General features: G+C 43.1%; 1 protein-coding gene across 4 annotated transcripts in view; it reads right to left on the bottom strand.

Annotated features, from left to right (window-relative positions):
- Nucleotides 1-696: 696 nt before the first annotated feature.
- Nucleotides 697-12,514, bottom strand: part of DMPK (DM1 protein kinase) — a 672,629-nt gene continuing 660,811 nt past the window's right edge. For 2 of the 4 annotated variants that reach the window (XM_069644640.1, XM_069644642.1), the window contains one exon: nucleotides 697-11,067. In XM_069644640.1, coding sequence (XP_069500741.1) covers nucleotides 10,966-11,067 — 102 coding nt within the window. In that variant the 3' untranslated portion in view covers nucleotides 697-10,965. The remainder of the gene's footprint in view (nucleotides 11,068-12,514) is intronic. The other 2 variants (XM_069644641.1, XR_011302059.1) reach the window with 2 other exon arrangements.

The raw sequence follows: 12,514 nt of genomic DNA, 5'->3' as shown, positions 1-12,514 counted from the left end.
TGTTAGTTTTGTGAGCTTCTGATCTTTGCTGGGGGCGTAGGGGAGAGTTTTAGTGGTGGGAGTGGTGGGAATGGAGAATTGGATGCAGTTATGGTCTGTCCATGGGTAGGCAGAGTTGGAGATGAGTGAGGTAGAGCAGTTGTTGTCTGCCAACCAGTCGAGAGTGGGACCTTTGCAGTGGGTAGGGTTTGTAAATTTTTGTAGGAACCCTATGTCTTTTAATTCTTTAGCTATGGCTGCCTTGTCTTTCTGATCATTTAAGCCTAAATTAAGGTCGCTGAGCAGGATGAGTTTGGACAAGCCTTTCATGGTATTGCCAAGTACGTGGAGGAGATGCCCTGGGAACTCTGGTGCTGTGCCCGGGGCCGGTACACTAGGTGTATGTTGATGGTGCAATTTGGGGACAGATATAGTTTGGCAGAGAGTAGGTCAGAGTTGCCGATTGCAGAGTCTGACGCAGAGAGCATCTTTGGTGATGAGGGCTACGCCTCCTCCTTTAGATGTCAGTTTATCTTGACGGAGAATGGAGTATGCAGAATGGACTGAAGTAGATACTCTTGCGGTACTGTAGGATGCTTTCTGCTGCAATGCAGCAGGACCTTGCCACGTCTACCAGTGACTCCTGCTGATTTAACCTAGAAGAGCCATAGACATGGCAATGACGCCATAAACCATGAAAGAGACATCAAAGCAATCTTACATAATAGCTTAACTTTATTACTACGTCATCCTTGATTCAGTTTTACAGTGTTCAATTCATGCATTCAACCAAATGACATATTGCACAAAATCTTAATAAATAAACATTGCAGATCCCTAGCAAACAAGTACAAAATAGTTAGTGCAAACTTTCCTTGAGGTGCTTCCCAGTCGCAACCGCCCCAAAAACGATGGCTTCCTTCTTAGCTCAGCATTACATTACAAATGTGCACATTTCATATTACATGTTAGCTACAGAATCCCTTCCTGCCCCCTCCCACCACACTCACACACACCCACACCAACACCCACCCCCCCACCACACACACACACAAACGCACACACAAATCTCCTCTCTCAGTGGATTGTTTTTGACATTTACACAGCTGGAAATGTACACTAGTGCTGAAAATGTACAATAATGCGAACCCTCGCCTAGTGGTGGAATTGAAGAACTGCAAGCATATTTTAAAAACAAAATATGTCTCAAAACCAATAAAAAGTCCCAAAACCAATAAAAAGTGCAAGAAAATGTGCAACCTCTTTGTGTATGTGACTGTATACAAGTGCCCCTCGGGCTTCTCTCTAGTTGCCCTCTTCTAATTACCCTCAGTATCAGGTTTCTAGAATGTATCATTCATGTATGAGTCGTTCCCTTGCAGATGCGTCTGTGTGTGCAAACCTCTGGGTGCAAGCCTGATGAGTGCGGCTCGGGGTGCTGGCTGGAGCTAATCGTCCATGTTGCAGTTCAGTGCAAACTGGGATTTGCGTTAACTTTCAAGTCCTGCACGTATTTGCTATGCTGCTAAGTGGTATGAACAATGCGACACCCGGAGGAAAACGCTGTGTATAATGCAAGACCGTCCAAGCGCGCTAAGTAAAAACTGTGCCAAGTGAACCACATTCAAAATGATGCATGGTCAGGTTTACGTGGGTGTATATTGTCCACACTAACAACAGTGAACCAACCTGAAGGCGCCCACATGTAGGGAGGGTATCTGGTTAACTTCCATTTACCAAATGGACACTCACATTCCTGGAACCAACTGTGATGCGGGACAATTAAAAAAGGTGAGTCGCATGAAGTAACAATGTGTGGGCATAACACAATCTGAATATTTCAGTGGCAATTCTGAAAATATTTAACTACCAAAAAATGGCAGAAGCTAATTTACAATATGCGTGTGTGTATATTTTATATTGGTTATGGTGTTTGCAGATCACGCACACATATTGTGATTTGACATGCTTTCAACAGGCGATGGACGGCAGAAGTCACATGGCCTCTGTGCGCACACCACTTAACTGGGAGTTGATACGCCAACTCTCCTTGTTTTTCATGACTTGTTTTAAATATGTATACATTGCATAATCAATTAAGGCTTCACACACCCCAATTTGCTTAGTAAGCCATTTCCATGAAGAGAATCTATTCAATTTTCTTAGTCAGTCAGTTCCATGAAGAGAATCTTTGTAGGGTTGACTTATCGTTAGATCTGGAAGGGTTTCGTGTAGAGCCAAGTCGTCCGGCTGTTTTGAAGAGGATGTTTATGAATTTCCCGCACAGGCAGCGGGCGGGAATTCCAAAACTGTATTGTGTACTTCAAAGAACTGACCGGGAATTCAAGTTTTCCTTAAAATGGGGAAGCTTGAGCTAATTTCATCTGTGCTGCATATGGAACCTTCATCCTATGTAACATGCATGTTTTACAGGATTGCAGGGACTTTGCCACATAGAAATAAACTAGCATGTTGAATGTTCTGCACTCACGTATTGGCAGCGTAGCCAGTATGCGTTAGTCTTGAACTCCGGGTCCAATGCATTCTTCGGAAGAATCTTCAATTTATCCTATGTTTCTCAGTGAGATCATTTTACCAGTGCAAAGCAGTGCGCGAGCTTGGCTGAGGCAAGGATCTCTGTACCTTTCAGAAGATAGGTCATAGATAGAAACGGTGTCACCTCTCAGAGTTATCTGCAGTTCCAGCATCTTTGAAGAGCAAATAGTCCAGTCTAGATCCTTTTTCTTTCATGGCCCCGTAGAGTAGCACCTTCAAGAAAATGTTTTAGCTTCAGGAAGTGGTAAGTCCAATAGGATATTCTGTGGAAATATATATTGGATAATTCAGACCAGTAATAATTCCTACCAAGTTATTAGAAAGAAAGAGAAGATGACTTACAAAAGTAACATTTCAGAATTGAAATTACCAAAAAGGCCAAGAGACCAGTAATGTGAAATAAAATAGGTGGCACGTGTAATTAGGAACTAAATAGCACACTGGCAATTAAGAAAAAGGAAACAAAAAAAGGGGAAAGTTAGAAGAAGGGGCACTAGGGAGTTGAATACCAAAAAACAGGGAGTACAGGAGGTGATCCGCATGCACTATAGCATCAAATGTAAAAGGAGAGATAACACAGAATGACTTAAATCCATTCCAGAAATAACAATTACTCAAAGAAAAAACAGTAGAGCTAAATGAAATGGTAGAAACCATCACTAAATAATTATTAAACAGAAAATGAAATAATGACTATAGAAACGAAATCAGTAGGCACTGTTATAGGTCGAAATTATTACTGGAGAAATATTTACATACGCTTGTTTTTAAATACAATTCAAAGAGTTTGATTTCATTCATTGAGACCTGGATCTAGGGTCTTGAAAACCTTGCTTCCTTGAATGGTGGTATCTCCGTAAGAATATGGCAAAGGAGCATATTATCTGCGCAGTGATGCGATAGCAAGCGCCTGAGGTCCTCACTCAGACAGAGTCTGTTTTCATTCATTGAGACCTGGATCTAGGCTCTTGGCAACCTTGGTTCCTTGAGTGGTATTATCTCTGTATGGGTATGGCAAGGTGCGTAATTTCTGCAGTGATGTGATAGCCAGCGCCTGAGGTCCTCACCCAGACAGAGTTTGTTTTCATTCATCGAAATCCTGGATCTAGGCTCTTGGAAACCTTGCTTCCTTAAGTGATTTTGGATGCAATAGCCAGCGCCTGAAGTCCTCATTCAGACACAATGTTTTCATTCATCAAGACCTGGATCAAGGCTCTTGGAAACCTTGCTTTCTTGAGTGGTTGTATCTCGGCAGGTGTATGGCAAGGTGCGTATTCTCTGCAGCGTAGTGATATCCAGCGCCTGAGGTCCTCATTCAGACAGAGTCTGTTTTCATTCATTGGGACCTATATCTATGTTCTTGGGAACCTTGCTTTCTTGAGCGATTGTATGTCCATGAGGCTATGTTAAAGGTGCGTATTCACGGCAGAGACTCAATAGCCAGTCCCTGAGGATGTTAGAACATACATCACAGAGGTCGTGTTCAGAAACAGTCTGTTTTCATTCGTCGAGTCTGAACCAGGGTCTTGGAAACCTTGCTTCCTTGAGTGGTTGTATCTTTATGAGGCTATGTTGAAGGTGTGTATTCTCTGCAGCAACAGGATAGCCAGCAGCCTGGGGTCCTTAGAACATACGCCACAGAAGGGGGGGCTAATTAAACAGAGCTGGGAGATGAAGAGGTGATCTCAGGGACCTCACACATTATAGGTGTTGGAGAGAAAGAGGCCTACATTGGAGACCTTGATTTCTAAAAAGGATTTAAGCTCTGAGAGATCGTTTGTGACTTTGACCAATGCTGTTACCTTAACATAAATGGGTTGAAACCCTGTTTGTAGTGGATGCAAAATCTTGTGGCTTCGTAAAAGGTTTTGGAATGGGGAACAGGCCACCATTCAGACATATTAACTTTTACAGGTCTGAACAATATGTGTGTGGCAGTGGGCAGGGCACTTTGGTTTCCGATGCCCACCATTTGCTGGCTCTTCATTTTGCTTCTCGCTGACTAAGATGTGGAAGCTTGGATTTATTTGTTTGCATGCATTTTGGGTATGCATTAGGGATACGTGCAACCCAGCGACAGCTTTAAGCCTCAGTTAGCATAGTGGACCCTGTTGTTGTTAGTTAAGGAAGTTGGAATGCATTATATTGTCTAATATAATCTCACAAGTTGGCTCATGTCAGGTTTGAGTAGCATTGCAATGCATTTCCTGACTTTGCTATGCCAATGGCCTTTTGTATAGCACAGATACTAAGGGGCCAATCAAACCTACACATATCAGGACTGGATACTCTATGCACACATGACATGGGACAATGAGCGGAGCGTCGGTCGACATGTTTATTTTCCAACTTTGGGTTCTAGATCACTTGATTTGCTCTATGTGCAAGCAGTTCTAGGTATTTTGTCTCTGCTTGCTGGCAGGTTTCAGAAACAGGAAGCACAAGGATTAAATATAAAAGATTTACTAAATGCCGCCAATTAAGAAATTCACTCATTGGCGGCGGTGAACGAGCTTTTTCTACAAGAGTTGAGCCAGCTTTCTGATCATGAATGGTAACGTATTTAGGGCCCGGGGGCTCACGTTTGTCCATGGTAAGCTCACACTGCCTGTCCATGTTTCCTAGTCTACCTCGGGTGGGTCAGCTGACACAGTAAAGGGCTGTGGAATGGACAGGACAATGAAATCATTCCTTTTCTCACTCTCCGCCTCTGAAAAACACACACACCGTGCCCGGTGTCTTCCCTCAGTGGACAAAACAGGCAGTTGATCAAATTTTAATCGGCAAAGTGAAAATAATTCATGCAAAATAATTACGTGCCACACAGAACCACACACTGTGCTGTACATATCCTCAAAGTGGTCACGCAAACCATATGCTTGTGAAAGGTGCCAGTCTGAGGAGTCGGTGAACTGAACAGAAGTATTACATGTTCAGCCAGCAGACAAAAAAAGAGGACAGGCGATAGGGTAGCTGGTCTAGCTCTGAGTAACATGAACAAGGATAACCAATCATAAAGGATGGGCTGTTGTTTGTTGACAGGATGCAGACTTCTTCTAAGGCAGAGTCTATTTCCGGGCCTCCCTGCTCTTAATAAAACACCCATACCAAAGGCAAGGCACTCAGGCTTTATAAGCACTTTCTGTTTCATGTTGAACACTTCCTTATCAGTCCCATCAGGACCTTGCTTGCTGCACTCAGAAACACAGACTGCAAGCACTGCAAGCTTTGAATTCTAGGTTTACCACACTAGTGCGCCATATCTATCGTGCACTCATGCAGCCACGGAGGTGTGTAACACCCGAGGACTTCCTGTCATGTGATACATTGGCCTTGCTGTCATTTCCTATCAGCTTACCACTAGACTTAAAGACCTCACGTTCCTTCTAGCCAGACCTACAAGGGGATTTGAGGATCCCTATGAGGATTTCAAAGGCTGGTTGAGGAATGTGTAGAGCACTGTTAGCCACAAATGTAGCCATGGCACTGCAGTTTAATGAAATAGCTTTGTTCTGCTATTGGAGCTTTAGAAAATTATAACACCTATGTATTCTTTGGAAACATATGTAGTGTTGAACAGAGAAAAAGGGTCTGCTACAGACTAGTGGGGAGACCTCAAAGAGGCATTTCCCCATTCTCATCTCTGATAACCCTTATTAGCACTGCAGTAGTGCGACAGCCTGTCGGGTTGCTTAGAAAGGGGACATTATTATTTAGTACAAGTCTGTGTTCCAAATCGTCTGTTGGGCGCTCCCTCCCACAGCTCCCCTTCACCTCCTAAAATTAAAATAAGCAAATGTATTTTGAAAAATGTGCCCCCACAAACCGCCCCAGCTACAGCCACAATTTTGATAAATAACAAAATTTGAATTTCTGACACAAATGTAGCACATTCCTGTGGTGTCAAAATACTGTTAACAATAACTTGTTATTATGGACCAACTCATTGGCAGCCGGAAGGGATGAAAGGCTGAGTCCCCTCAGTGTCCTGTGAGTTTACAGGTCACACACCTACAAGACTCTGCTGCAGGTGCACCAATCAACGGAACCATGGAAAGCCCCCAATACAGCTGCTGCCCCCGTCCCCAACTCCAGCAGCCTGCTGTATTTCAGTCTCAACTTTGGATCATTTAACACTCATACAAACTGATGGCAACTGCAAGCTCGACATTCTGTGTCCACTCCAGGGCAGGGAAGGGACCAACATCGAATGGAAACCTTACACTCTGAGCCATTCGCCCTTTGTGCCGTCTAACCCCTTACCACTGTCCATAAATAAGCTCAGGAAGCATTGAAGTTCTGCCAAGAGGCCCAGGCATCCATTTTAGAGCGACCACCCATATTTGTTGGCCTGCTCTCGGTTTTTAACTTTCAGGAAGCATTATAGACACATTAAATAGTCAATTAAACAACGTTGTAAACATTTTTCACTTTCCCTCCTCTGGAGGAATCACAACCAACCCATTAGTGCTCAGGCTGGCTGTGAAGCCAGAATCAATGGGAAAGGCTGATGGAACTGAGCCCTGACCAGCCACGCCCCTGCTTAAAATCCGCAGCTAGCAGCTCCTCCGTTGTGATGCTTGCTAATGTAGAGCAGACAGGAAAGGACCATGGCACCCCTGTTGTTGGCAGGCGGCAGGAGAAAGAGGGTGGGGGTAGAAGGGAGGAGGTGGAGGAGGAGGAGGAGGAGAAGGAGGAGAAGGAGGAGGAGAAGAGAGCCCTTTCAAATTTCCCCATAAGCAACTACGACCGGAAAGGTTGTAGGTGTGGCCCAGAAATATTAGGATGAAATAGACATGCTTGCTAGCCAGAGAAGGTCTCTGGAGTGGCACACTCACTGGACATTAATAACGAAGATTTTAATAATGTTCCAAAGTGTGGACAGTTACCCTGTAGACTAGGTGAGGCTCCCTAACAGGCTGCCACTTGCTTCTCTCTGAAAGTTTATGAATCTACGTTGGACACGTTCTTATACATGCATGCCATGTGATGGTAGGCAGTAGAGAAATGCAACTGCATTACTCTTTGCCCCCTCCAAAACATTGAAGTGCCCAAAGAAAAATTACATTGGCACATTTGCTATTTTATAACTTTATCAACTTGCAGGACCTGTCACACAGAAATTAGTATTACTGCTCATTTATACAGCAAAGCTCTCATGTTTTCATCCTGGTGAAATTGGGAACGCTTTCTTTTGCCTTACAGTGATATCAAATTGTGAACATTCTTTTCTGCTTTTCTGGTTAGAATTTCAACTTTTAAAAACTCTAAAATAGTGTTTACAGCCTTCAAATTATCATTGTTACTATTTAAAAATCGATTAAATAAGCATACGTTTTTTTAAAATAGCATTTTTTTGCTAACATGTCAAAAATACTTGCCTTATTTTAAGAACGTTTGGAATTCTATAGTAAAACTATTTATATAGCTTTTAAATATGAAATAAATTGTAATTCCGTGGTTATAAAGTGATCATATTTATTTATGATCTTTAAAACGGCTGGCATTGTTATACATAATTATAAAAATACTTTGAGTCCTGAGAAATGTTGAATTATTTTCTAAGTAACTTTTTATGTGTATATTGGAATTTTAGCTCAAAACTCATAACATCTGTAAAGCAGTTTTAAACTCACAGCTTGTTTGTGGAAAAATATAAAAGCTATATTATTTTCTGCTTAACACTCTACAAATCACTGTAAAAAAGATGACGTTATCATTTTAAATAGATATCTATGGATGATTTAAAAAATTGATGTAGTCTTTTAAACCTCTATAAATAACCTTCATAACTTTCAAAATGTCAAACTTGTGTATTAAAAATTAAAACGAGTGTTTATGAAATTTAAGAATGAAAACCCAGACTTTTTTTAAAGTTATAAAGTTCTTCATACTTTTTGTAACACATGATTCCAACTTTTGTTAAAATCTTAGATAACTTGAATAACTTTTTTTTAAAGCAGGGAAGTTTGTTAAAAACTGTTTTAAAAGTCATTTATGATCTTTGCAAACGTTTAATCTGTTTTAGGCAAAAGTTGCAGTAATTGCATGTCTGCAGCATTCACAACTGGATGCATTGGAATCCGATGTCTGACACCCTGTCCCTTGTGCCTAGTCTCCCCTGTCACAGGCCAAGGGCATTGACAGTGCAGTGCTTTCTGGGAACTTTAGAGCCCTGGGATTATTGAACTGATCAAAATGATAATGAATGTTTTCACCCCTGAAACAGAGGTAGAAATAGAAAAAGTGCAGTTAAAGTAAGGGGCCTTTCAAGGCACAGCATGGCATTGTGATTGCTGATGTGCTTGTGGGTTGGTCAGTTACCCAAATCTCCCACATGTGGTCAGTTTGGCAAATGTGGGGGCTGGCCGCTGTCCCATTCAACAACAGCCAGCCCGCTGCAAACAAATGTCTATTGTGAATCAGGGAATTGCATTGAATGGAATGAGGCAGCAGAATTCGAGGCACAAAGTACTCTTCGATTTGCGCCAGTTGAGCCCTACCAATCATGGCCAAAGATGCCCAGTTTTGCATTTATCTCTGTACCATCCACAAGCTGCATGCATAAAGCAGAGGCCGACTCACATAAACATCTCACATCTCACTTCTTTGAGCTTCAGCAATGGCTTCAGAATGTCCTGGCCCACAGTGACTCCTTGGAAGCTTGATGTCTGCTGCACCCACCAGTGTCTCATTTCTCTTCCCCCCCCCACCCCCCCAGTTGTCGACTAATGGGTCCTGAAAAATGTGCAGCCTTTTCTTTGCTGGCGGAAGGTGTGCAGCGATAACCATTAAACAGCGTGTCTGCTCTTTCCGCTGTGATATATCTTCACTGATTTGGCCCCCATACTGCCTTCTTTAATCCTCACCTACTGTTAGGTATTTTTGCTTAGGGCAAAGTGAGCAACTGCTAATGCTCTATCCAGGTTGTGGATCAGTGCTGCTTCTATGGTCAGGGCTGGTGCTTCAATAATGCAATTCTAGGCAGTGGTATACAGCATCCCCAGTAGTAATTCAACATTGGGTGTCATGTTGGCCGTAAAGACATCACACGTGACCCTATTTTGAGGGGGGGTTGCCCAGATGGCTCTCTGCCAGGTGTGGCATACATTCTTGCACCAGCCTTCCTCTAGTGAGATAAGGAGAAGATGATGTGAACAACATACAGAAAAAGCCATACTGTATGTCTCAAAGAACATTTCTCTAGGAAGCATCAATTTCATAAGTCCAATATCTCTGTTCAACACATTCTATGTCTGGGTCCCAACCCCAAGGGTACTGGTGTAGAAATGTTTGCCAGCATCACCAATGCTTCTGGGCACTACATATCCCAATACATAGCTCTCACCAATACAAAGGAGAGAAGGTTCAAAACTGAAAGGAAGTGATTGGAAAGAGGAAAGAGTGAGTGGGACAAGATAAGAGGGATGGAGAAAAGGAGAAAAGAGAAGGAGACAGTGTGTAGTGAATGGATATAAAGGAGGCCAGCACAAACGCAGAGGAAGAAAGGAAGAGGGCGAGTCCGACAAGAGGTCAGTCAAAAAGAGGAACCAGAACATGGAAGAAGAGAGTGAGAGAGGAATAAAGAGCAGGAAGGGGCGAGAAAGAGATCCTTTTCAGTGCATACAGAAAGAGGCACAGAGAGGGCACTGGAATCAAGGATTCAACATTCGCAGTGCTTAGTGGAGACATTGGGACACCTTGTAAATTGTTCATGCTAGTGTCAGTCCTGTGATGTGCTGGTCCTTTCTCCTCTGAGTCCAAAAGCCCTCAATGAGTCAATCTTCTCATTCCTGATGTCAATACGAGGCATGCCATGGCATTCATGCTGGCAGGCCAGATCTCATTGTATCATTTCGGTCTACTTCCATTCCCTGCTTAAGCATGAGTCCCACAGACTCGCCGCAGAGACCTTTCTACCGTGCACTTCCGATGATAAAAAACAGAAGTGGAAAGACTGTGGGACGTGCCAGGAGGGTGGCAACGCATTGAGGATGTAGCGCCGGTATAGAACACTCCTACGGTTTTCATGAAGACACCAATATAAATCCCGATACAACAAGGTGAGGCTGCAAAGGCCGGGTCAGGGAGAATTATTCTACAGTTCAATGCCTCCAAAAAGATGCAGGATTCTGCCCAGACTTGCCCCTCATGCCAGCAGAAACGATAGGCCCAGTAACGGGAACAGCACAGCATTTGGTGCCCTAGGCTCTCATTGGAGCCGAAGGAAACTCGTCCATTAGACCTCTTCGGTCCGGTTGGCCCTTCCATCAGAATCAGAATTTCGGTGCCACGCCCTGGCCACATGCAGCTGCTGCCACCTGCGGGGTGCAGGGTTTCCCCCTGTAGTGCGCTGTGGTGGGGAGCTTCAAATACAGGGGATACTGCTTCCGGGGTTGGAAGGGCGGCTGGCAATGCTGCCCCTGGAACTCAGGATAACTCCACCAGGCAACTGCCGGCGGCAGGGCGGGGGACGTAGCCGCCGGTGCAGAGAAGCAGATATCCTGCTCTGAAGATGCCAGGCCTAGGAATCTGTGGAGACAGAAGAGAGGCAGGTGAGGATCAGGCAGTCATCATGGAAGGCCCATTGCTACTTTTTGGGCATGCATGGTGCTAGTTAGTCCCCGATCCCTGATTCACCGCATGTAAAATAGTGAGGCTGCCACTGCAATGGCTGCATTCAATGGCGGCGTCTCGGAAATAGCAATACAATATTTATTATTTTCCAGCCTTACAATATGCTAAGTATAAAAAAACAGTAAACTCGTGAGATTAATATGCAGAAGTTCAAAAACCTGGCTTCCAAGTGTTTTTTTCACAATGCGACCAAGTGAAGTTCAGTATCTGCACAAACTAGAGCCGATTCATTGAAGTGGCCCTTTATGGCCTCCAATTAGCTAAGAACACATGTCAGACATGGCAAACATACTTTTTATGAAAAAAAATGTCACTCACTCCAAAATACTTTCCCATCACACAAACCTTTTTCTTCACGCAAAAAACCCTTTTACGTCTCCCACGCCGCAGTTACACTTAGAACATACAGGTGTAACCTAATTTTACTTGCATTTGTTTATGAGAGTACTCAACCTTCATGAATACAATTACGGTTAGACTTTTGTTGATGTGTACCTATTTCATACCCAAACCCCTCCTTTGGACCAACAAATCCATGCCCCTTGGAGTGTCCACTTTGACTGGCCGTGGAAGTCATTTACATCTGCATAGGTGTACGGACATTGTTGTAACCTTGGGTCAAACATACACAGTTTTTTGGGTTCAGGATATTTTGTGACTTGCTAGAAAATCCCTTTGTAAATCGGTCGAAGCTTACACCAATGTAGGTCATGAATTTCACAAGGCATAAGTCCCACCTATGCTGGAAAAATCGCTCTGACTCGGCCTTCCCTGTTAATATGTAGAGTAGATGCCGCTCAAAGGCCTTCTCCGCATGCATCCTAATGAATATTTGACATTTTATGAAAACCATGCGGGTATCACGTTGTGTGGTCTTACTCAAGAATAAGGCACTGGAATAAGGAAATAATCGGGATATTCAGAAGTATACAAAGAATGAATGTGCTGAATACAGATCAATAAGCTTTGTAATGAAAATAGGGAAATTCAAGCAGTAACATTAAAAAAACAGAAAGGTTCATTATCAAATTGAAATCAAAGGATATGCAGAAAAGAAATTGAAGGACATACCAAAGAGCCCTGAAGAAGCTTGCCTATAGGATTGTGGCCTAAGAGTGAAACACGTTTGGGCATTCATTACAGTGGAATTCTATAACGATGTAACCAAAGAAACTAATGTTGTACTTGGATGAGGCATTTCCTGGCTACTATATATATGATATGATATGGCATTTGCAACGCGCCTATACACAAGTGTTTCTTATGTAATAAGGCTAGCAACATTAAGTATATGCAGAAATAAATTACAATGAATTTTGAGTACACTAAACTTATTGGACGG

This window comes from Ambystoma mexicanum, chromosome 2p (assembly GCF_040938575.1).
Source record: "Ambystoma mexicanum isolate Mex_15411 chromosome 2p, UKY_AmexF1_1, whole genome shotgun sequence".
Classification (NCBI taxonomy): domain Eukaryota; kingdom Metazoa; phylum Chordata; class Amphibia; order Caudata; family Ambystomatidae; genus Ambystoma; species Ambystoma mexicanum.
The sequence above is the reverse complement of the archived record's forward strand: the minus strand, read 5'-3'. Positions and strand labels throughout refer to the sequence as shown.